The 24133-nt window shown below is 44.1% G+C and overlaps 1 protein-coding gene across 3 annotated transcripts in view; it reads left to right on the plus strand.

Moving 5' to 3' along the window:
* The first annotated feature begins 509 nt into the window (after nucleotides 1-509).
* tmem196 (transmembrane protein 196) overlaps nucleotides 510-24133 on the plus strand; it is a 49116-nt gene continuing 25492 nt past the window's right edge. Inside the window, exons 1-4 of one of the 3 annotated variants that reach the window (XM_080216417.1) lie at nucleotides 510-932; nucleotides 4106-4162; nucleotides 5598-5852; nucleotides 13145-13222. In XM_080216417.1, coding sequence (XP_080072543.1) covers nucleotides 771-932; nucleotides 4106-4162; nucleotides 5598-5852; nucleotides 13145-13177 — 507 coding nt within the window. In that variant the 5' untranslated portion in view covers nucleotides 510-770 and the 3' untranslated portion in view covers nucleotides 13178-13222. Of the gene's footprint in view, nucleotides 933-4105; nucleotides 4163-5597; nucleotides 5853-13144; nucleotides 13223-24133 lie in introns of those variants that run through there. The other 2 variants (XM_080216409.1, XM_080216425.1) reach the window with 2 other exon arrangements.

Raw genomic sequence — 24133 nt, forward strand, 5'->3', positions numbered from 1 at the left:
ATGTGGATTTTACAAGGGTGCAGGAGAGGAGACCAACCCGGAAAGAGTTGAAATCGTGCCGTCTGGAGGTAACGAAAAGTTAGATGGGAATTTGAATACCGAAGTGGGCAGAGGAGTGTTATCATTGAGGGAGTTGCTGTTAAAGGGCTGGGAAATGAACAGACTTTATGCTAGTGAGAGCAGGGGACCAGAAGTTCAGCGTTGGGGAAAGCAAGAAGTTACGAACATGCACAGTTCTACTCAGAAAGATATGGGAGTATGTTCTTTCCTTTGAATAACGTGCATGTCACTCTTTGAGCAAGAGTTCTGCTATTGCTCGGCTTCAACCGATCACATTGTCAGGTCGCATTAAAAGCTCAGCTTGTGAGCTGGCTTCAGTGAAAGTTGTTGAGGGAAGGGGACAGTGCTGCGGTTGTTCTTTTCCGGGCTGTCCGGGTGGAAAGGCTGCCTGTGTCTAAGTGGCTGCGAGGTCACGCAGTTGCAATGCGAAAGACGAGAAACGTGGGACAAAGGTGACATTTGACTTGCCGATGCACAGTGGAGAACATATCAGACAGGCTCCACGGTAGGGTGACTCCTTACGCTTCACAGTGAGAGGATGATATTACTTATTGCAGCTGGACATGCTTTCTCTCCGGCAGGCGAGGGAGGTTGCCTGAGTGCAGTGAAGAAAGCAGATATATTGTAAAAAGAAGTGACTTATTTTTCACATTCAGCTGTGTGTCAGGCGTGCTGTTGGTATTTCTCGGGAGAATGCTGGTGGGAGCACCATGTGCACCAGGAGTCAGATCATTGCCAGTCTCTTTGTACTCTCTGCAATGGAAATAGGCTTCGGCATCACCAGCGTAACCCTGGGCGCAGTCAGCATCGGGAGGAGCCGAGCTCTCCAACTCCAGCTCGGGGACTCTTCACCGGTATGGAGTGGGGTTTGTGTACGTTGCAAACTGTTTCTCTTGGCTTTCTTGCATTTGCGTTTAAGTCTCGGTGTATAATGTTCGATCTTGCACGGTCCACGGGTTTGCATCAAGGATGGTCAGAGTGGCCGCGGCGGGAAACACTGGAAGCTGTTTTTGGTTGTGAAGTTTTAAGTCAAATTAAAGCGAATCTGAATTTGCAGAGGAAAGGGGCAAACCGAGAAGTCAAACACGTGCATTTCACTTCTTAAAGTGTGAACGATTCGTGGCGTTTATTTTATTATGTAAAAATAGATGGCATTATATGATTTGAAAAGTGGCTGCTCCAAATCCCATGCACCGTATGTAATGTCAATGTGAAACGGAATGAAACTCTCCGGCAGCCTCCTCTCAGTGTAAGCATGAGTTGAAAGTGGTGCAGATGAATATAAGGTTTGTATTTGCAGTGTTTGACTAATGCTACAGAGAAATGACAAATGTCCGTCCAGCCTGGGACAACCGCCTGAAACTAACCTGAACAGTCTGAGCTCAGCCTCTCCCACCAGATCACAATCTACCCTCACAGGGGCTGGGGGGACATCTCGGATTACTACATCTGGTTTGAACACTGCTGTCTGCTGATATCATTGATATCTTGTAAACTTTTACCCCGTGTCAAGTTAGGTTCACATGAATAATCTTTCGTTTTTAAATTGAACGTCTGGGAAAAGTCGGAAGCCGCCTAGGTGCCCACACTTCAGTTTTACTTTTAAATTTCGGATCAAATTGAGACCAATCTTTCGGGCAAAACAGAAACGACATCTCAACTGTTTGAAACCGGGTTGGAGGGGGACTGGAGAATTTATTTCTCTCTCTCTCTCTCTGCTGAACACAGTCCTCATTAAACGGTAAAGGAAATGGTATTCCAATTACCTTTCCACAGATACCGAGCCACTGAGTATTTCCAGCATTTTCTGTTTTTATTTCGGGTTTCCAGCCTCTGCAAGTTTCTTTTGCTTCTGTGGAGCTGCATCCTTCTCCCATGGGCAGAATCTCATGTTATCCAGCCTCTACTCATTAAAATATATTGACCAGAATGCCAATTGTTTCATGGATCCGATGATTTATTTTTGGACCAATTTTGTTTGGATTACTATCTGTTTGGGGAAAGGTTGATAGATCGTATTCAGGATCTTTAATGTATTTTGGAGGGGCAGTTGTGTCTTATTTAATTATCTTTGGGGATGAGGGGAGGACAGTTTCAAGATAGAATGGCTGATGTGTTAAACGGTACTTTAGTACATTTAAAATGTTTATCCTCAGCACCTGGCTAACACAAACTGCAGTCATTGGCTTCTATCAAGGGTTATAGTTACACTGTGCCACCAAACTAGAATTGGTACCTATTTGCAATGTGTACCTGATTGTAGCAAAGTCCTGCCGCACTTTTAAGCCTGGTATCTTTCATATGTTTAAATTCAAGGTGGCATAGTTTTCCAAAGGGCTTCTCAGCCCTCATGCTTCAGAGAGTGAATTTTAGAGCTATGGGGCTTGAATTTCCCATGGGATTCAGGGTCCATACATCGGGACCGAATGGAACTCCTGAACCTGCACTTTCCAGATCAAGATTAGTGGAGCAATCTTCCCGGAGATGATGTTCTATCTTGCTGCCTCTATATTCACTGTTCCACTAAGGATGATTGCTGGGCTGTTGCTGGTGCAATCCATTCAGAGGGCTGACGACTCTGAAGCCTTAACATCCCCTTCAGGAGAGTGGGCACTGCTGCAGCAGATTGGGGACTGCAAGGACACCTTCGGGCAACACAGCGGTGAGCACTGCTGCCTCACAGTGCCAGGGAACCGGGTTCAATTTCTGGCTTGGGTTACTGTGTGGAGTTTGCACATTCTCCCCGTGTCTGTGTGTGTTTCCTCTGGGTGCTCCAGTTTCTTCCCACACTCCAAAGATGTATGGGTTGGGTGGATTGGATTGACCATGCTAAATTGCCCCTTAGTGTTGGGAGTTAATAGGGTAACATGGGTGGGATCATGGTATGTGCAGACTCGGTGGACCAAATGGCTTTCTTCTGCACTGTAGGGATACTATGAATTCTATAAATAACATGGAAATATCCAGAAGGAAAAAACAGTAAAACTGGGAAATAAAAATGCTGGTCTAAATTGGTCTTGTATGCTTTAAAATAGGACACCAGTAAAACACGGAGAATGCTATTCTGAACTGTGTTTTCTTTCTGGATGCCCTCAAGGTGTAAATTTATATGAGAAATTTAGAGGGGTCATCTTAGTAGGCCCCCATGGATCATGAGAGAAGACTCTCCAGCGGGAATGTTTAGGCCATAGATAAGGCTTTTTCTGCCGGTGGGCTCTCTTTGCACTATGGAGCTTGCAGCTCAGATGATCTCCCAGCCTGCTGTTGGGAATCAGGCTCCATGGAACTGGTGATCTCTGAATATGATGGGGCAGGCAGCAGAATATCAGAAATTTCACAAAATCACCCCAATCGGGCCTCAAGTATGTAAATTATCAGCCCATTTCTGCTCAGTGGACAGATGATCCTGAAAAACTTTCTCAGCAGTGGAATAACAATGTGGAGCATTCCCAACATGACTCCCACACTTTTCCCGGCCATTCAACCTCAAAAATCGCTACCACAGGTCTGGGAAAATTCAACCCATATTGCCCTCCTGCACCCTTAGAAACTGTGTGGTAAAACAGTCAGGTAATAGATGAAAAGTGGCAGAAGTGAATAGTTATGTTTTTTATCAAGCACAGACTTGGTATACAAACAGTTAAAACGGACACATGTGTTGAAAACACATTACCTCCACTACACTTGTTAAGGTATTTTAATCAAATATATATGCCTTGTTGTGCTTTGTGAGAATGCATCATAGTAATTTATACTTACCCAATATATAACCCTATAATAAAGCATGGCAATTGTTGATTATTGAAATTACAATGGATAACATATTATGCAAAAGACCTCTTTCACTTGCAGGGCAATAATCCTTACAATAAAACAAAATTTACATTAAAAACAGTGAATTTTGCTGTGATAATTTTAAGCTATTCAAGGAATAATTGCTGCAATGTATTCTCACAGTTACAACAATGAGAAATTATATCCAGAATGGCAGCAGATCACAAACTTGAAGATTTGTAAAATCTAATATATCTTTTCCTCTTTCCAGTTTTTAATCTGTGGAATATGTGGAATTGTCTGCGCCAGAAAGAAATCAGGTCGCATAGTGAGTGATTTTATCTTTCAAACATCCCACACCAGTTCTGCAAACACTACAAATGTCAACAGCCATCACATCATTATTTCACCATCGCCTTTGTTCCATTTTCTCCACAGTAAATGCAAAGTGACTAATAAACATACATTCTTTCGTCTTCTTCACTCCCTTGCCACATAGTGAATTATTCTTGGAGGAAGTACTTCTGCATTGTGTAATTGTAGCAATTGACTAGTTTCACGGAATTTAGATTTTTATAAAGAAACAAAAGTGCTGCTTTGGCAGTGTAATTTGTTTCACTAAAAAGTGAAGAGAAGGCAAAACAGATATTACAGTTTTTTCTGCCGCACTCTGTCCTCTGATTATGCTTGCTTGATGCTATGACAATGTACTGTTTGCAGCCCATATAAACCATCTAGCAAGTGGAGTCATAATATTTGGGGATTTTAAGTAAATACTAATTATATCAGCACAGCCCTTTGATACTGAATTAAAATCATTTTAATAATGGTGTATTTCTTGGATATCTATATAGGAGCCGATTAGTATTATTTTGCTCAAGCGACAGCAGCAATGGTGTCACATTCGTGACTAGCTGTGCTCTTTTGAAAATTATTATTGTGCAAACACTTAGCATTTGATGCGCTAATTTTCCAAACTCATTCCTTGTGAAAGCATTTCTTTGAATAATGTAACAGAGTGTTAAATTTTCAGTTGTTGGGACAATTAATGATTACGCTACAATAAAATCATAACTTGCTTCCCTGACATCATTGATATTCTCTCTCTGTCAATGCATTTAAAGTCAAATGGAGTTTTAATAAAATAAAAACTGCACTGAAATACACTGAATTTCACATAGAAATAACACATATTATGATGACAGCTAACTAAACCGTATTCACAGAGCTAAGTTCCCTCTGTCCAGGGCAAAAATGGAAGATATGTATTAACTAATATAACTTCATTTTGCCTGAATTGGGTAGATGTTATGATCAAAAATCAATTCAAGTGCACTTGCACTGAACTTTCATTTTGGGAAAGGTACTACACAATCTCATTATTATGAACGGTGGTTAATTTAGTGTATCTTCACATTAGCATTGCTGAAGTCAGGATACTATCTTATAGACAGAGAAAATTACCCACTGAGAAGAAGGATGCTTCAGATGGGGCTGGCATCAATTCCACTGGGAAGTTTCTGATCAAGTTTATTGGGAGGGATTCCTCTCTAACCACAAATGTCATTAAAAACAGAAGGGAACTGTGGGTAAGAGAACAAATAGTTGTAACCATTTAAAATAGGATAATTCTGCTTAATTTTAAAAAGTGTTTTAGAAAATTATTGATCATATCAAATGATAGAATTTCTATTTTGCCTTCTAATTTTATTCCTAGTTTGCTGACGTGGAGACTCATTTTAATTCTTCCTGTCTCCTGCCAGATGATATTATTTTCTGCCTGTTGTATCTGTGGACTGATCGGAGGAATATTAAATTTTCAGTTTCTGCGGGCAGTAGCAAAAAGGAGAGCAGTCACTTTCCCCATACACATCGCTTCTATGTCAATGGCATGCTTGGGCATCGTGGGCTGCACTCTCTCTGCCTGGCTCACCTGTCGCCTTGCCAGCAACGAACAGCAGAGGATGTTCCTGGAACGAGACCACTCATTGCATCATTCCCACGAAATGACAGACAAAGTATGTAAGATTTGCAATTGAAAATATTTGATATACATAGATTTTATGAACTTTATTTTGTTTTCTTCTCACTGTAGAAAGGCGATAGTTCATAAACTAGAAAACTATATTTGACTTTGGAATGCTTATCCCTCGACATTTCAACTCAACTATGCTTACAGGAATTTCAGGTTATTTTGTACAGTCCATTTTATATCATTATAGTAACTATATTAAGTAGCTGATCTTTGAAAACAGCAAGTGTGTGTCTAAGGTCTTGCAAATTAAATCCAGCATATTGTGATTATAACAAATAAGTAACATTATAGTAAACCAGTTGCAGAGTCATAGTATTGTATAGCATGAAAGAAGGCCATTGGGTTTATTGTGCCAATGCCAGTCTCTTAATCCCACTTGCTGTCTTGGTTGCAAATCAAAAAGCATTAATCAACATGACCCATTTTTATTCCTGCTGTTCCCAACTTTTAGGTTCCCTTCTGCTTTTGGGTTATCTTTCAGCATTTGTAATTCTACTGAAAGCCAACAGGCCAATTTATAAGCTTGTGCCATTTCCTTCACCACTATGACTCATTTCTACCTCCTACTCATGTTATTAGAATTCCAAAAGTGTGGTACTCCTGGTCTTTCTTTCCTCATAAAATTTATAGGCCATAAAATTTGATTGTGTAGTATTTTCAGTGCAATGGGTGCCACTTCACATTCAAAATGGCATCTCCTTGCACGCATGCTCCTCTGGTGCTAGCTGCATGGATGCCATTTTGGGCAGATGATTGGCAGACATGAGGAGCATGTGTCGATTTCAATGTCAGTCAGCGTTTAATGTTGATTTGTTATCAGCAATGCCATTTTCAAATGCAGGCTGGAATTTTGCAGTCCTGCCTGCCATGGGAATTGGAGCTGGTAAGAGGTGGACTGTGGAAAAGTCCATTGATCGCGGGTGGGATTTTACGGTCTTGGGTTGAGCAAGACCATAAAATCCTGCCTGTTCTGTCCAGCTAGGTCTCTGTCTGAACTTTGCACAGCTGAACATGTATCGAGTAGTAGGAAGGGACCACCTCGCCCGCCCCCATCACTATCAGTGCCATTTAAAGAAATCATCAACCACGTTCAGATTAGTTGCTGGTTGATTTTGGCTGGCAGTTGCTGAGTGTTATAACTGTTATTTAAAGTTAGTTAAGTCTTCATGAAATGCTGCGGGACATAATGAAGGCCTTGGTTCTCACTTCTGCTCCCACACAGCACTCAATGAAGGGTGCTGTGATTTCTGTACGCCTTGGCCAGCCTTGACAGGGAGAATGGATGGGTCGACAGAAAGGAGAACAAGCTGCTCATAGAAGAAAGATGGCCTCGCAGGATGTCCTCGGGTAGCTCTGGTCCAAGAATGCACAATTTCAGATAGCACCACCTTGGCATGGACAGAGGCAATCTGGGCTGGCTGGCTGAGAGTCAACAGCAAGGGCATCGGCAGAGTGGCAGTGACACAATGAATGCTGTAATTCTGAGAAAGAACAACAGGTTCAGGCCAGACAGAGCTACTGCACTCACCCAGGGCAACATCGCAACCATCTTAATAATCTGTTAGAGGACAGGTTCCTGGATTGCTGTGAACTGCTGCAAATCCCTTTGAAAACTGCTGTCTTCAGCTGTGATGGCAGCAGTCTGAGGCTACACGGCAATAGACTTACCCTGCACGATGCACACTGAGGTTGCAGCACTTTGATGTTGGGAGGCTTCTGTCTTTGCTGTGAAGGAAACTAAGGCATTGGCCATTGGAGCCTGCATCATGGTTGGGTCTACAATGTGTTGATGGAGGTGGGAAAGATGGGTTCCAATCTTTGCGCAAAGCTATGTGCAAGGATGGTGCTGAACTCCTCTAAGCTTCTTGACAATGACTATAGACCCTCCAGTTGACCTGTTGATAACCAAAGCAATTCATTGTGCATACCCATCACTTTTTTTCATATGTCAGCTCATCAAAGTGCTTATTTGAGTCCTCTGCAGCAGAACATGTGCGTTCATCCTCCAGCTGGTTGGCATCAGTGCTTACCTTTACCCCTGCTTGGATTGCTTCCCATTCATCCCCAATGTCTCACCATGCACAGGTTCTACTTCTAAACAAGCTCATAAAGTGTGTGACAGTGCCAATATCTGAGCTGGTACTGTGAGTATAGGAACATGTAACAGCATATTATCATCATTAGCCTCTTCTTCTCAGCTGAGTTTACTTTGTGCAGGAATGATGGTACACCTACAATGCAGAACAAGGTGATTCAGCCCACTGAGTCTGCACTGGCTCTCCAATAGAGCATCCCACTCAGGCCCTATCCCTGTGGTTCCACGCGTATACATCCCACTAATCCACACATCTTGGGAAACTGAGGGGCAATTTAACATGGCCAATCTACCTAACCTGCACATCTGTAGACTGTATAAGAAACGGGAGCACCCAGGGGAACCATACACAGACACGAGGAGAATGTACAAAATTCTAAACTGACTGTCTTTCAAAGCTGGAATTGAACTTGGGCCCTTGGCGCAGTGAGGCAGCAGTGCCACCATGTCTTCCTCTTTGATGTTATGTTGCTGTGCTCTTGTCTGGACAGGTTGCAGTCCTTGCCTATCTGAAAGGAGCAAGGCACAAAGATAGGTTGCAGTGAGGGAAAGGGATGCTTGCTTACACCATCTACAACTTGTGCATGAAAAGAGATTCTGGGATGAGAGAGAAGTGGGATGTTCTTAGGAGAAATAGTCATGAGCATAAAGTCATCTTCAGTGCTCTGACACAGTCTGAGTCGGAACCGTTCCTGTGCTGGTGAGTGCTGTCTCCTCCACTGGGGTGAGAATATGCAGCTATGATTTTCCCTGATGGTTATCTGCGGCTGCCTACAGTTGTGTGCCACAGTATCCTGTGAGAGAGAGAAGACTTGAGTCAGTGAGTGTGACACAGTGGCTGGGATTTCCCAGCCCTTTCTCCGGCAGGATCTTCCAGTGCTGCCGAAAGTGCCTTCCCCCCGCCACTATAGATTCAGTTGACAAGCAATACTAATGGTCATTGATTTCAGCAGACTGGAAGATCCAGCAACTAATTGCGAGCCACCTCTGCTGCTGCAAAACCCTCCATGGTGGAAGGGCTGGAAAATCCCATCTAATGTGTTTACATGATGTGCCTGTCATAATTAAATAGCTGGAAATACATGCAAGATAGGAAATGTGGCTATGATGCTTGCAGCAGTTTGCGAGGATGAGGATGAGGTGAAAGTGACGCATGACTTGCGGATGAGGGACATTGTCAGTAGGTATGTGAAGGGGTTGGACATATTGAACAGTGTGAGGCTGGTTATTCGATTGTAAGGATATAGCATTTGAACATGCATTCACTGACTTCTTATCATTTGTCCGAGATCAATAAATTTCTCGCAACATTGCTTCCAGGTCCTCAGGGTTAAACTGCTGACATTGACTGTACAGCTCTCTCACTGCCTTTGCAATATTTGCCTGGAAGGCCTCCTAGTCCCGTGTGAATAGAGCATTGCTCCCCTCCTGACCATTGGCGGCACCAAAGCCTGCATCACTATGTTGGATAAGCTTAGAGGCCATGCTTTCACATGATGCACCATATCTACCTTTCTCAGGACAAATTTGGTCAGAATGACTCCTCGAAAGCTTTGCAGTCAAAATACACCTCCCATTCTGAAGCTAATTTTAAATTGTGCAGGCTATCCTAAGAAAAGTGATCAGCAGAGAAACCAAGGGCAAAGTTCAAACAGGGCTATACAGAAAATATTGGAAGCAAGGCAAACCATGTTAAAAAGACAAGCTTAAAAGTTCTGTGCCTTAATGCGTGGAGCATTTGCAATAAAGTGGATGAACGAATCGCACAGATAGATGTAAACAGGTACAATATGATTGGGATTACGAGACATGGTTGCAGGGTGGCCAGGAATAGGAATTGAATGTCCCATGGCAGTCAATATTTAGAAAGGACAGGCATAAAGGAAAAGGTGTGGAGTGGCACTGATGGTTAAAGAAGAAATTAACACAATAGTGAGAAAGGTTATTAGCTCTGACAATGTGTAGTCTGTATGGGTTGAGTTGAGAAATACCAAGGGGCAAAAAACCTTTGTCATATATAGTTTGCCAAACTGCAGTGCTGATGTTGGGAATGGCATTAAACATGAAATTAAAAATGTATATAAGGGAATATCAGTGATCATGGGTGATTTTAATCTTCATGTAGATTGGACAAATCAAATTAGACACAATGCTATAGAGCAGGAATTGTTGTAGTGAGTTTGGGATGGTTTTCTTGACCAATATGTGGAAAAACCAACTAGAGAGCAGGCCATCTGTGTAATGAGAAGGGAATCATTGTCAGTCTAGCTGTGTGAGATCCCTTGGAAAGTGAAGTAGTTGATTCAGAGACTAGGGTGCTAAATATTAACAAAGGAAACTGAGGATACAAGGCATGGGTTGGCCTTGATCGACTGGGAAGGGTTACTTAAAGGGATGACAGTGGATGGACAATGGCAAACATTCAAGGAACACATGGGGACCTGCAGCAACAGTTTATTCCTGCCTGGCAGAAAAGCAAAATGGGTAAGAGGGCCAATCCATGGCTTACAAATGAAGTCAGAGAAAGTATCTGATCTAAGGAAGAAGCACACAGATTGACCAAGAGAAATAATAGTCTGAGGATTGGGAGCAGTTCAGAATTCAGCAAAGAAAGAACAAGGGATTGATTAAGAAGGGGAAAGTACAGTAAGAAAGTAAGCTCACAGGGAACATAAAGATTGACACTAAGTGTTTCTATAGATACGTGAAGAGAAAGAGGTTGGTGGAGATCAATGTACGTTCCCTATAGACACATACGGGGGAACGTACAACAGGGGACAAAGAAATGGCCGAGCATCTGATTACATACTTTGGTTCTGTCTCCACAAAAGAGGACACAAATCAAATGCCAGAAATGTTGGAGAAAGCAAGATTTAGTGAGGGGGGAGAACTGAGAGAGATCAATATTAGTTCAGAAATGGTGCTGGGAAAATTGATGGGATTGAAGGCAAATAAATCCCCAGGGCCTGATGATCTACATTCCAAAGTACTTAAGGAAGTGGCTCTAGAAATAGTGAATGCATTGGTGGTCACCTTCCAGGATTCTATAGACTCGGGAACAGTCCCTGCAGATTAGAGGGTAGCTAATATCATTCCAATATTCGAAAAGAGAGCTGGAGAGAAAACAGGGAATTATAGACCAGTAAGCTTAACATTGGGAGTGGAAAAAATTCTCAAATCCATTATCATGGACCTTAAAGCAGAGCATTTAGAAAGCAGCGGCAGGATCAGACAGAATCAGTATGGATTTCAGATGGGGAAATCATGCTTGACAAATCTGTTGGAATTCTTTGAAGATGTAACTAGTAGAATTGACGAGGAGGAACCAGTTGATGTGGTATAATTGGACTTTCAGAAAATGTTTGACAAAGTCCCACACAAGAGATTTTTGTGTAAGATTAAAGCGCACGGGATTGGGGGAAGTGTATTGAGATGGATAGAAAATTGGTTGGCAGAGAGGAAACAAAGAGTAGGAATTAATGGGTGTTTTTCAAATTTGCAGACGGTAACTAATGGGTGCCACAGGGATTGGTACTGGGACCCCAGCTATTCACAATATAAATTAATGATTTGGATAAGGTAAGAAAATGTAACATTTCAAAGTTTGCACATGATACTGAGTTGGGTGGGAGGGTAAACTGTGATGAGGATTCAGAGATCCTTCAGAATGATCTGGACAGGCTAGGTGAGTGGGCTAATCAATGGCAGATGCAATATAATTTGGAAAAATGTGAGGTTAATCACTTTGGAAGCAAAAACAAGAAGGCAGGTTACTACCTGAATGGCTGTAAATTGGGGGAGAGGAGTGTGTACCAAGACCTGGGTGTCCTTGGGTACCAGACACTGAAGTTAAGTATGCAGGTGCAGCAGGCAGTAAAGAAGGCAAATGGTATGTTAGTCTTCATTGTGAGAAGTTTCAAGTACAGGAGCAGGGAAGTGTTGTTGCAATTACACAAGGCCTTGGCGAGGCCACACCTAGAATATTGTGTGCAGTTTTGGTCTCCTTTTCTGAGATTGCTTTTGAGAGAATGCAGTGAAGGTTTACTAGGCTGATTCCGGGGATGGCGGGACTGATGTATAAAGAGAGATTAACTAGGTTTGGATTGTTTTTGCTGCAGTTCAGACGAATGATGGGGGGGATCTCAGAGACTTATAAAATTCTAACAGGGCAAGACAGGGTAGATGCAGGGAAAATATTCCCATTGGTGGGGAAGTCCAGAACTAGGGGTCAGAGTAGACCATTTAGGATGGAGGTGAGGAGACATTTCTTCACCCAAAGAGCAGTGTGCCTGTGGAATTCAGGGAATAGTTAATGCCAAAACATTGGACGTGTTCAAGAGGCGGCTGGATGTAGCACTTGGGATCGAAGGTTATGGGGAAAAAGCAGGATTAGGCTGTTGAGTTGGATGATCAGCCATGATCGTAATAAATGGTGGAGCAGACTCGAAGGGCCAAATGGCGGCCTCCTGCTCCTATCTTCTGTGTTTGAGCTAGATTCTTGTCATTTCACATTTCCTGTTCAGATTGCAGTCCCTGGCTAGTAGCTTGAGTGCTGACCGCACTCTGCAACCATGCAAATGAGCAGACAGCTCAACATTTGTGGTCAGAATTCCCCAAAAAATTCTAAGTGTCGAATTCATGTGAAAACTAGAATAATTCATGCTGGCTTTTCAGTGGGAGTTCAGAGAAGAATCTCCCACACTCTGTGCACTGCAGAGGCTGTCAATGTAAATATCATCAAAAAGTAGGGGGCAAGGGCTATCCCTGCTGGAGAGGCTAAAATCAGCGCATTGAGTGGGCGACTGCGCATGCGCCGATCTGTCAGTGCTGAGATGGGCGCAGGCACAGTGGCCCCACACTGATGACCTCCCAATCGTTGGCCTGCTCAATTGCTGGCTAGCCCTATGATCCCTACATTGCCGGCCCTCCACTCCCCCTCCTGGCCTGATCGCTGGCCCCTCGACCATTACTCCACTGTTAGCTTGGTGGAACATAACCGTTACTTTGTTTTAATTGATGTCTCCTCTCCTATTCTTTGCAACCTTTGAAAAAGGTGTGCACCATTACAGATCTGGATCTTAGAACTAACTTTTTCTATTTTAGAATGAGACCCAAATTTTGTTACAGTGGAGTGGCACACGTTGGTTTGCCCCCTGATTTTTTTCCTCTTTCTTGTACAGAATCACCACGCTTTGTTCAGTGCCTCCTACTGACAGTCCGGGTGAGATCTGTAATTCACCATGTGAGGAATCGCAGGTGAGACTCCTAATCCCACCACTGCATGGCATGGCACGTTGCTTGTCTTCCTTTGTATCATCCAGCAAACTACATATCAGTTGATAGGCTAACCACAATACCTTTCAAGTCAAAGGCTGGCATTGTGTTTTGAGTTTAGTTTCTTTTCATCTTATATGCAAGTTACACAAAGCGCTTGTCAGACCACGCTTTGGGCAGAACTCTCCCATTTTGTGACAAAGTGTGGTGATGTGTGGCCATGGTGACACCTGTCCTGCCAACCAGAATGGTGGGATCCTGCGCTAGATTCAGCTCTCAGAACGTCATTAATAACGCACAGGCAAATTCCCCTCCGTCTCCTGGTGGGCTGACAGCTGATTCGTCCACCGACCCTCAGCTGGTGCCATATTTAAACATCAGGATTGCACACTGATATCGCTTCCTCCAGCCCACCCGTCTTCACCGGACTGTGCAGGATATCAGCAACCCCGAGAGAAAAAGCTAGCGATCTCAAGAAGAAGTGTGTTCATCAGTTCAATTACCTTCCCCTGCACCAATCATCTGTGCGTTGCCCATGCCTTACATGGATCTCTACCCACCACCTCGAGTGTCTGTACATCCTCCTTTCTTTGACATCGCCTCCCACCCCCCCTCCCCCGCCCACTGCCCCCCACCACCCCCACCCCTCTGTTTTGTGAGCTTTTCATGCAACTTTGTCAGGATTGAGTTTCCCGCCCCTCAATTTTTCTTTTCCTTCTGCTGTCTGCCTTCTTCATCCATCTCCTTGCCCCTCTGCCTGCCATCGTGAGTCCTTGCCCTGCTCTAATGCCTCATTGCACATCCCTCCTTTCATATTCCCTTCCCCTTCATCAGACCATCATCACGCCCCTCCGCCGCCACCCAACCAGGCACCCCAATTCCCGGTTGAACTTCGGACTTCTGTTGCAATGGCTGCATGAGTCCTGCAGCATTGTTCTGTTGAGATAGATATTGGTGCGTGAAACCTGGGGGGAAGGAGACTTTGGTACTCCCAAAATCCAAGTGCAGTACTGAACCGAGATGGTGACACCGGAGGGTCCATGGGTCCAGTGCTGTCCATGAAGACAAGCTGGGCATGGAGGTGGAGGGCAACAACTGGTCCCAGCAGAATGGTGAACAATGCATCAGGACCAGCGCAGAACTATGACAGAAAAGCTTTCTTGCACTCATCCCAAAGTCTCATGCAAACAGAAGACCACGTTGTGCACGCCACTCTTTAGCAATCAGGTTTGACACTAGCATGATTTTCCACTGGCATGGCGCAAGGTTGGCAGGCCTGATGGAACTTCAGCCAGCAGATGTTTTCAAGAGCATTCATGAGATGCAGATGATGTTTGATCATCTCACTGTTAATCCACATTGGGAGACTTGCAATGTGATTATATACTGGTGAGTTTCTGACTTTTTGGCTGTTGCCAAATTCTCTGTTTGGCCGCCGAAACCACACGAGTGGGTTGGGAGAATTCCACCCTTCAGCCAGAATTTTATCGCTCCACAAGAATCGGAAAGGGCAAGGGGGGAATTTTACAATTTTGGGATGAACAAGGCTGTAAAATCCCACCCTTGTTTCCCTTGCCTAATTCTAGCCCAACCTCGGTCAGAATGATCAAACCCTGGAGCTTGTGTAAGGAAGGTTGAAAAATTAATTACCATCTCGAACTTGGGTGACTTGAATTGATTGGGGAAATCAGGAGAAACATGTATGCACTAAAATGTGAAGATTGAAGTAATGTTATGACCGATCAGCTTTCATCGAAGTTCCACTTTTTCATTTGAACTATAAATGAATGTTCTATTTTTGTTGGAAGTGAGATGTATAGTAAGTGTAACAGTCAGGGTTGTTTAAATGTAGACATGTTGGAATTGTCCAAATATTAGAAGATTACATTAACTATAGGTCAGAATGGCCTAATCATCAACCAAATTCACAGGAATGTGTGGCTTTGGCATATCTGGCTCCTGAAAATGATTATTTACAGTGAGAACAAAAGAAGCCACTCACATAGACATAATATTCTAATGCTTTGCAGGCAGCGAATAAGAATGGTGTAAGTATTGATAGTTTGTTTATCCAGTGCTGAAGAGCAAAGAACAAAGAACAAAGAACAACCCAGCATGGGAAACAGGCCCTTCGGCCCAACGAGCCCGCGCCGCCGCATCACCCTACACCTATTCTACCCTGCGTGTCTACAAATAGAACCCCTGACTTAGCCAGATTCAGGGGAGAATAGTGTCAATTTGGTAAAACCAATCATCCTAAGAGCACATCTTTGGGGTGTGGGAGGAAACCCACGCATCCACAGGGAGAATGCACAAACTCCCACAGACACAGGCCCAAATCCATGTATCCATGACTAGCAGTGCTAGTCACCGAGCTGTTGCGGCGCCCGTCTACCGGTCCAGGATCAAGCACACACCGACACGAAGTACTAGGCCACTCCCGGAACCTCCAAGAGCAGCCCACGCACGACCCACCGTGTGCATGCCCCTCGTTTGACAACGAGGTGGACCTCCACCTGCGGAATAAAAAGACAAAAACATTAATCACAAGCCTGCCTTTCCGGTGTCTCCCGAGGTTCTAACCCTTATTTAATAACCCTTACCATAATCCTCCATCCTCATTTCACTCATGTGCCTATCGAACTGAACCTTAAACGAGTCCAACGTTCCCGCCTCCACCACCCTACTCTCTGCGTAAAGAACCTTCCTCTCATCCAAATTATACCTCTCCCCCCTCACCCTTAAATCATGTCCTCTTGTATTTGTAACCAATCTAGGGAGCAGTCTCTCACTATTGACTCTGTCTATTCCCTTCAGTATCTTATATACCTCTATCATGTCCCCCCTCAATCTCCGTCTTTCCAAGGAGAGCAGTCCCAATTTCTCCAACCTTTCCTCGTAACCCAGCCCCTCCATGCCAGGCAACATCCTGGTAAACCTCCTCTGCACCCTTTCCAGAGCCTCCACGTCCTTCCGGTAGTAAGGTGACCAGAACTGGACGCAGTACTCCAAATGCGGTCTAACCAACGTTCTATACAACTGAAGCATTAGACGGCAGCTTTTAAACTCTATACCCCTTCCTATAAAGGCTAGCATTCCATAAGCCTTCCTGACAACATTCTCCACTTGTGTCGCAACCTTCATGGATTTGTGAACCTGCACTCCCAGGTCCCTCTGTGTTTCTATACTCCTAATTTGGCTACCTTTAATCACATAGCTCCTCTCTACATTATTCCTTCCAAAATGCATCACCTCGCATTTGTGAGGATTAAATTCCATCTGCCACCTATCTGCCCAATGCACCAACCTATCTATATCCTGTTGTATCACCTCACAATCCACTTCGGTACCCGCCAACCCTGCCATCTTGGTGTCATCAGCAAACTTGCTGATCACACCACCTACGCTCTCTTCCAAGTCATTTATGTAGACTACAAAGAGGAGAGGTCCCAGTACTGAGCCCTGCGGCACACCACTGGTCACTGGCCTCCAGCCGGACAAAGTCCCCTCCACAACTACCCTCTGTCTCCTATTACCCAGCCAGTTCTCAATCCACCTAGCTACCTGACCTCGTATCCCATGCGCCTTAACCTTTTCTACCAGCCTACCATGAGGGACTTTGTCAAACGCCTTACTGAAATCCATATAGATGACATCAACGGCTCTCCCATCGTCAGCCGTTTTTGTCACCTCCTCAAAGAATTCCACCAGATTCGTAAGGCAAGACCTCCCTCTAACAAAGCCATGTTGCGTATCCCCAATCAGACCGCAACGCTCCAAATGCTCATACATCCTACCCCTAAGTACTTTTTCCATTAATTTCCCTACCACCGATGTCAAACTCACCAGCCTGTAATTTCCAGGGTTATCCCTACTACCTTTTTTGAACAGTGGTACCACATTTGCTACCCTCCAGTCTTCTGGGACCTCACCTGTGTCCAAAGAAGAGACAAAGATTTGCGCCAGAGGCCCAGCAATTTCATCTTTCACCTCCCTAAGCAGCCTGGGATAAATACCATCAGGCCCCGGAGCTTTATCCGTCCTTACGCTACCTAAAAGCCCTAGCACTTCCTCCCTTGTAATAGATATCTCCTGCAGCTGATCCTCAGCTCCCTCCAAGAGACCGCACGATTCCGAACCCCTCTCCTTCGTGAATACCGACGCAAAGTATTCATTCAGGAGCTCCCCCATTCCCTCCGACTCAATACATATCTCCCCACTTTTGTCCCTAAGAGGACCAATTTTCCCTCTAACTACTCTCTTGCTCCTAATATAGGAATAAAATGCCTTTGGATTTTCCTTAATCCTACCAGCCAAAGCCATTTCATGCCCTCTCTTCGCCCTTCTAATTCCCCTTTTTAGCTCCCTCCTACTCTCTCTATATTCCTCCAGCGCACTCTCCGTACCCAGTCGTTTCGACCTAACATACGCCTCCCTCTTCTTCCTGACCAAGTCTTCAATACCCCCCGTAATCCACGGCTCTCTAATCCTACCTTTCCCATCCTTCCGCTTAACCGGAACATAACTCCCCTGCAACCATTTCATTTTGCCCTTAAAAGCCTCCCACTTGCCAACCGTGGACTTTCCAGCTAATAGTCCCTCCCAATCAGTGTCCTGCAGCTCCCTCCTAATCCTGCCATAGCTAGCCTTTCCCCAGTTCAGCACACTCCCGTTCGGCCGGCACTCGTCCCTTTCCATTTTTATCCTAAAGTAGACGGACTTGTGGTCACTATTAGCCACATGTTCGCCTACCTCTACCTCTCCCACCTGCCCTGGCTCATTACCCAACACTAAATCCAGTATAGCCCCTCCCCTAGTCGGACTAGTTACATACTGCTCTAGAGACCCTTCCAAAACACATTTCACAAACTCCTCTCCCTCCGTACCCCCAGCTCTAGGCCCCCTCCAATTCACTCCAGGTAGATTAAAGTCACCCACTACAACCACCCTATTCTTCCTGCACCTATCCAAAATGGCCCTGCAAATGCCTTCCTCCACTGACCTCGGGCTGTTGGGTGGCCTATAATACACCCCTAGCAATGTAATCTCTCCCTTTTTATTCCTCAACTCCACCCACAGTGACTCAATCCCTATCTCTTCTATATTGTCCTCCCTCTGCACTACTGTGATGTTTTCCTTGACTAACAGTGCCACCCCTCCACCTCTCTTCAACCCTCCTCTGTCACACCTAAAACACATGTACCCAGGAACATTCAGCTGCCAGTCCTGCCCTTCCCTTAACCATGTCTCTGTTACAGCCACCACATCTAACTGCCTCACAAACATCAAGGCCCTAAGCTCATCCGTTTTCCTTGCCACACTCCTAGCATTGAAACAGACACAGTTCAACCCACAAGTGTCCCTTGGAACTTCCTTCTCCCTGATACTTTTCCTTTCACCCGACTCTCTCCCAGCCACCTCCCCACCCCCCCTCCATATTAGTTTAAATCCTTCATAAACACCCCAGCTAACCTCCCCGCTAAGACATTAGTTCCCCTCCCGTTCAAATTCTCCCCACCCCTCCTGTACAATTGCCCTTCTCTCCTAAACACCTCCCAGTGATCCACAAAAGTAAAGCACTCTACCCTACACCAATCCCTCAGCCATGCATTCAGCTGCATGATCTCGTCATTCTTTGCCCTGCTGGTACTGGGCAACAACCCAGAGAGTGCCACCCTGGAGGTCCTACTCTTTAGTTTGGCCCCCAACTCCCTAAATTGCCTATGGACCTCTACCCTACTCCTCCTTCCTATAATTCCTTGGAAAGACGGAGATTGAGGGGGGACATGATAGAGGTATATAAGATACTGAAGGGAATAGACAGAGTCAATAGTGAGAGACTGCTCCCTAGATTGGTTACAAATACAAGAGGACATGATTTAAGGGTGAGGGGGGAGAGGTATAATTTGGATATGAGAGGAAGGTTCTTTACGCAGAGAGTTGTGGGGGTATGGAACGCACTACAACTAAATTCCTAACAAAGTATGGTTTAGTTTCAACAAAGGAAATTGTGGTTTAACAATGTTGTTCTGTGAGTTCTCTTGAACTCTACAATAGAATGTTGTGAAGGTATTTCTGGTGGGGAAGAACAGTCACTAGAATATACGAGAGGTTGTAAGCTGTATCTCTTCAGAAAAAACAAAAATAAGATGAGCCTGTTGCTTTAATATTGATACATTTGACATTTATGCACAGAATGGAAATCTCCAACCACAAAAGATAAATGCAAAATGAAAAATATTTAGCCCAGATTTCCATGTCAGAAACACCAATGAAACAAATAGCTTTTGCTGTTATTTATGCACAAATCATACAATAACTTGGTTGGTAAGTTGATGGAGAAGATCCTGAGAGGCAGGATTTATGAACATTTGGAGAGGTATAATATATTAAGAATAGTCATCATGGCTTTGTCAAAGGCAGATCATGCCTTACAAGCCTGATTGAATTTTTTGAGGATGTGACTGAATACATTGATGAAGGAAGAGCAGTAGATGTAGTATATATGGACTTCAGCAAGGCATTTGATAAGGTGCCCCATGCAAGGCTTATTGAGAAAGTGAGGGGCTGTGGGATCCAAGGGGACATTGCTTTGTGGATCCAGAACTGGGTTACCCACAGAAGGCAAAGAGTGGTTATAGATGGGTCATATTCTACATGGAGGTCAGTCACCAATGGAGTGCCCCAGGGATCTGTTCTGGGAACCTTACTCTTTGTGATTTTTATAAATGACCTGGATGAGGAAGTGGAGGGATGTATTGGTTAGTTTGCTGATGACACAAAGGTTGGAGGTGTGTGGATAGTGTGGAGGGATGTCAGAAGTTGCAGCGAGACATTGATAGGATGCAAGATTGGGCGGAGAAGTGGCAGATGGAGTTCAACCCAGATAAATGTGAAGTGGTTCATTTTGACAGGTCAAATAGGATGGCAGAATATAATATTAATGGTAGGATTCTTGGCAGTGTGGAAGATCAGAAGGATCTTGGGGTCCGAGTTCATAGGACGCTCAAAGCAGCTGCACAGGTTGAAGCTGCAGTTAAGAAGGCGTATGGTGTACTGGCCTTCATCAATTGAGGAACTGAGTTTAGGAGTCGGGAGATAATGCTGTAGCTATATAGAACCCTGGTCAGACCCCACTTGGAGTACTGTGCTCTGTTCTGGTCACCTCATTACAGGAAGGATGTGGAAGCCATAGAAAGGGTGCAGAAGAGATTTATAAGGATGTTGCCTGGATTGGGGAGCATGCCTTATGAGGATAGATTGAGGGCGCTCGGCCTTTTCTCCTTGGAGAGACGAAGGATGAGGGGTAACCTGATAGAGGTGTATAAGATGTTGAGAGGTATAGATTGGGTGGATTCTCAGAGGCTTTTTCCCAGGACTGAAATGGTTGCCACAAGAGGAAACATGTTTAAGGTGCTGGGGAGTAGGTATAGAGGAGATGTCGGGGTAAGTTTTTCACTCAGAGTAGTGGGTGCATGGAATGGGCTGCCAGCAACGGTGGTGGAGGCAGATTTGATAGGGTCTTTTAAGAGACTTTTAGTTAAGTACGTGGAACTTAGTAAGATAGAGGGTTATAGGTAAACCTAGTAATCTCTAAGGTAGGCATATGTTCGGCACGACATTGTGGGCCGAAAGGCCTGTATTGTGCTGTAGTTTCTCTATGTTTCTGTTAACTGCAGACGGGAGACAGATGTGTGGCTAAACTCAAATATTAAGAAGTTGCTGTCTGGATTTACTCTACTTCACTGTTAGCAACATCTAGTCATCTATCCCACCAGTGAAATGCCTCAAATGGCATGAAGTTACTGTAGCTGCAGAGTAGATGTGAACTACATTCACCATGGAAAGTTAAGTCCTGTCTATCTCAGTTGAAGAACCGTTTCAACGCTGTAATTAGCATTAATTACTGTCCATCAACCTGACTGGCACTGAAAATTAACAAGTGCAAAGTATGGATTCTCATTCCCCAGATTTAATTGTCGATAGAGCTTTAAAGAATGTAAAATGTTAATTCTAACGTTACCTTTCCTTTTGATCTGTTTTATTCTCTCTCATAATCAAAACTTTTTGGTTTGATTTATTATTATCACATGTATTAACATAGTGAAAAGTATTGTTTCTTGTGTGCTGTACAGACACAACATACTGTTCATAGAGAAGGAAACGAGAGAGTGCAAAATATAGTGTTACAGTCATAGCTAACTTCTTTCCTTGTCTTTAATTCTCTTCCTATACCTGATTTTGGCATTCAATTCACCCATTGTAATTCATACTGTGAGGAAAATACAAGTCATAATTTTGTTTTGCAATATTATTGTCATATTGGAGGCAACCCAAAGGAGATTCACCAGGCTAATTCCTGGGATGAGAAAGTTGTTCTATCAAGAGAGACTAAGTAGTCTGGGTCTGTATTCCTTGGGGTTTAATGAGTGAGGGGTGGCCTTATTCAATCATATAAGATCCTGAAGGGGGCTTGACATGGTAGCTAGTGAGATGTTTTCATTAGTGGAAAGCTTCAAACAAGGGGACATAGCTGCAAGATAAAGGGCCGGTCATTTAACACTTAAATGCATTGAAATTTCTTCTCGCAGAAGGTGGTGAATTTCTGGAATTCTCTTCTCCAAAGGGTGGTGGAGGCTGGATTGTTAGAAGTATTCAAATGGAGATGGATAAATATTTGATTGATCAAGGGACATGGAGAAATGGCACAGAAAAGGAGTTAAACTGGCACAGATCAGCCATGATCATATTGAATGGCGGGGCAGGCATGAAGGGCCTGGTGTCTACTCCTGTTTCTATTTCTTGTGTTATGTTATTATATACTTAGAAGCAAGCTTGTATGGGTGTGACTCATATAATCGAATTGGAGATAGTAGGCTGCAAAGCTCAAAACATCAATAAAGTAGGTGTGAAGTCAAGTGGATTGAAATGCTACTGAACAGAGAGCCAGGAGAGCTTGAATGAGAATTTATCTAAAGCAAATAAAATAAATTTGGCTGTTGTATTTCAGTAGGAACATACAATTGGAAGTGTGTAAATAGGTGAAGCAACATAAGTGTAAGTTCAATTTTAAAATATAGCAGCCATAAAGTAAAAAAAAGTTGGCCAATTCTGGGAAAATGAATATCTCAGGGATTTCAGAAGTAATAGTATGTGAGATCAAAATGAAAAAAAAGCGATTTAAGGAAACATTGAATGCTGTGTTGGGTAGATAGCTATGAGATCTTGACAAAGACAGTGGGTGGGATTCTCCCAAAAAAATTCTAAGTGCCAAACTCGCATAAAAACTGGAATAAATCCTGCTGTTTTTTTCAGCAAGATTTCAAAATGAATCTCCCATGCTTGGTGTATCACAGACTTCCCTAGATGAATCATGCTAAAAATCTGTGAGCGGGGTCTATTCCTGCTGGAGAGGCCAACAGCGTAGCACTGAGCGGGCCACTGCGCATGCACTGATCTGTCATTGCCAAGATTGGCACATGCTCAGTAGCTCGTGCTGCTGGCCCCCCAGTCACTGGACAGCTCGATTCTCTGCACACAACTCTGCATCGCTGACCGTAAGATCCCCCTGCCATCTGATTGCTGGCCTCCTCGAGATGCCTCGGCCAGCCCTAACACCACCCCTCCCCCCACCTCCCCCACCTTGGTTTTTCCCCCACCCCATCTGCCCAGCAATCCTGAGCTCCCCATTATTAGGAAGCTGTTGTAAACCTGTGGTGTGTGTGTGGAGGTGGGGGTTGGGGGAAGGGAAACGGGTGGAGGGAGAAGGGGAAGAAGAGGCTAGCGGGCCCAGAGGCTTAGTCCTGAGCTCACTAATGATATTTAAATCACCATTTACATCATTTATTCAGCTCCACGCCGATTTCCAGTGCGGAGTTGACGACACTGGAAATCCGGAGGCTGGAGATGCGCAGAGGCCACAGTGCCCAGCTGGAAGCCCACTACACAGCCTCTGCATATGTCTTCCAGCCCGTTGCGCTTTACCCCCAGTGACTCTTGACAAAGACTGAGTGCTAAAACTGATCTCTGAACATCAGTTACTGACGCACTCGGAGAGGAAACACCTGTGTAATATTTCCCTTTGAGCAGCAGGGGCAGTTTGTGGCACCAGAATTTTATAAATTAGAAAATCTGTGAGGACTTCTGCCATCAAAAGTGGGTTTAGTTCTGAACTTACTTAAGCCACAATGTTTCAGGAAATGTTTGTAAAGTGCTGTTAACTATGTAAAGACGTTCTTGTGGTTTCAATGCTTTTTTTCCTTATGTTAAGAAATCTTTAATGTTAACATGTAAAATCATCACAATTTGTCTAAGAATTACTTAACTTCAAATAACGCCTCATAATACACACATTGTAAATCATTGTGCCAGTTGATTCAAACTTCCTTTTGGGATTTGGACAGCCAGGCACTTACCTTGCTATATTAATATTTTTTTCTCAGTCCTTGCACTGTACTTGCACAATACTACACTCTGATTAGTTAGCCCTGTGGTCTAACAGCACCAGGGACCTGGGTTTGATTCTAGCCTCGGGTGACTGTGTGGAATTTACACATTCTCCTGTTTCTCTGAGTGCTCTGGTTTCTACCCATAGTCCAAAGGTGTACGGATTAGGTAAGTTAGTATGTGAGATTACCCCTTAGTGTCCATGGTAAATGTGGGGGTTATGGGGATAGGGCGGAGGCGAGGGCTTGGGTGGGATGTTCTTTCAGAGAATCAGTGCAGACTCGATGGGCTGAATGGCCTCCTTCTGCACTATAGAGATTCTGTCCTATGGATGCAGGTTCCAGATATCCTGCTCACTATTTAAGAAACCTTCCACACCAAAAAAAAATTAAAAACATAAATTGCAAGGGTAGTTTTATCTAATGGAAGATGCCATTAAATGCATTGGC

This window comes from Carcharhinus amblyrhynchos, chromosome 2 (genome assembly GCF_965287045.1).
Source record: "Carcharhinus amblyrhynchos chromosome 2, sCarAmb.v2.hapA, whole genome shotgun sequence".
In the NCBI taxonomy this organism is placed as follows: domain Eukaryota; kingdom Metazoa; phylum Chordata; class Chondrichthyes; order Carcharhiniformes; family Carcharhinidae; genus Carcharhinus; species Carcharhinus amblyrhynchos.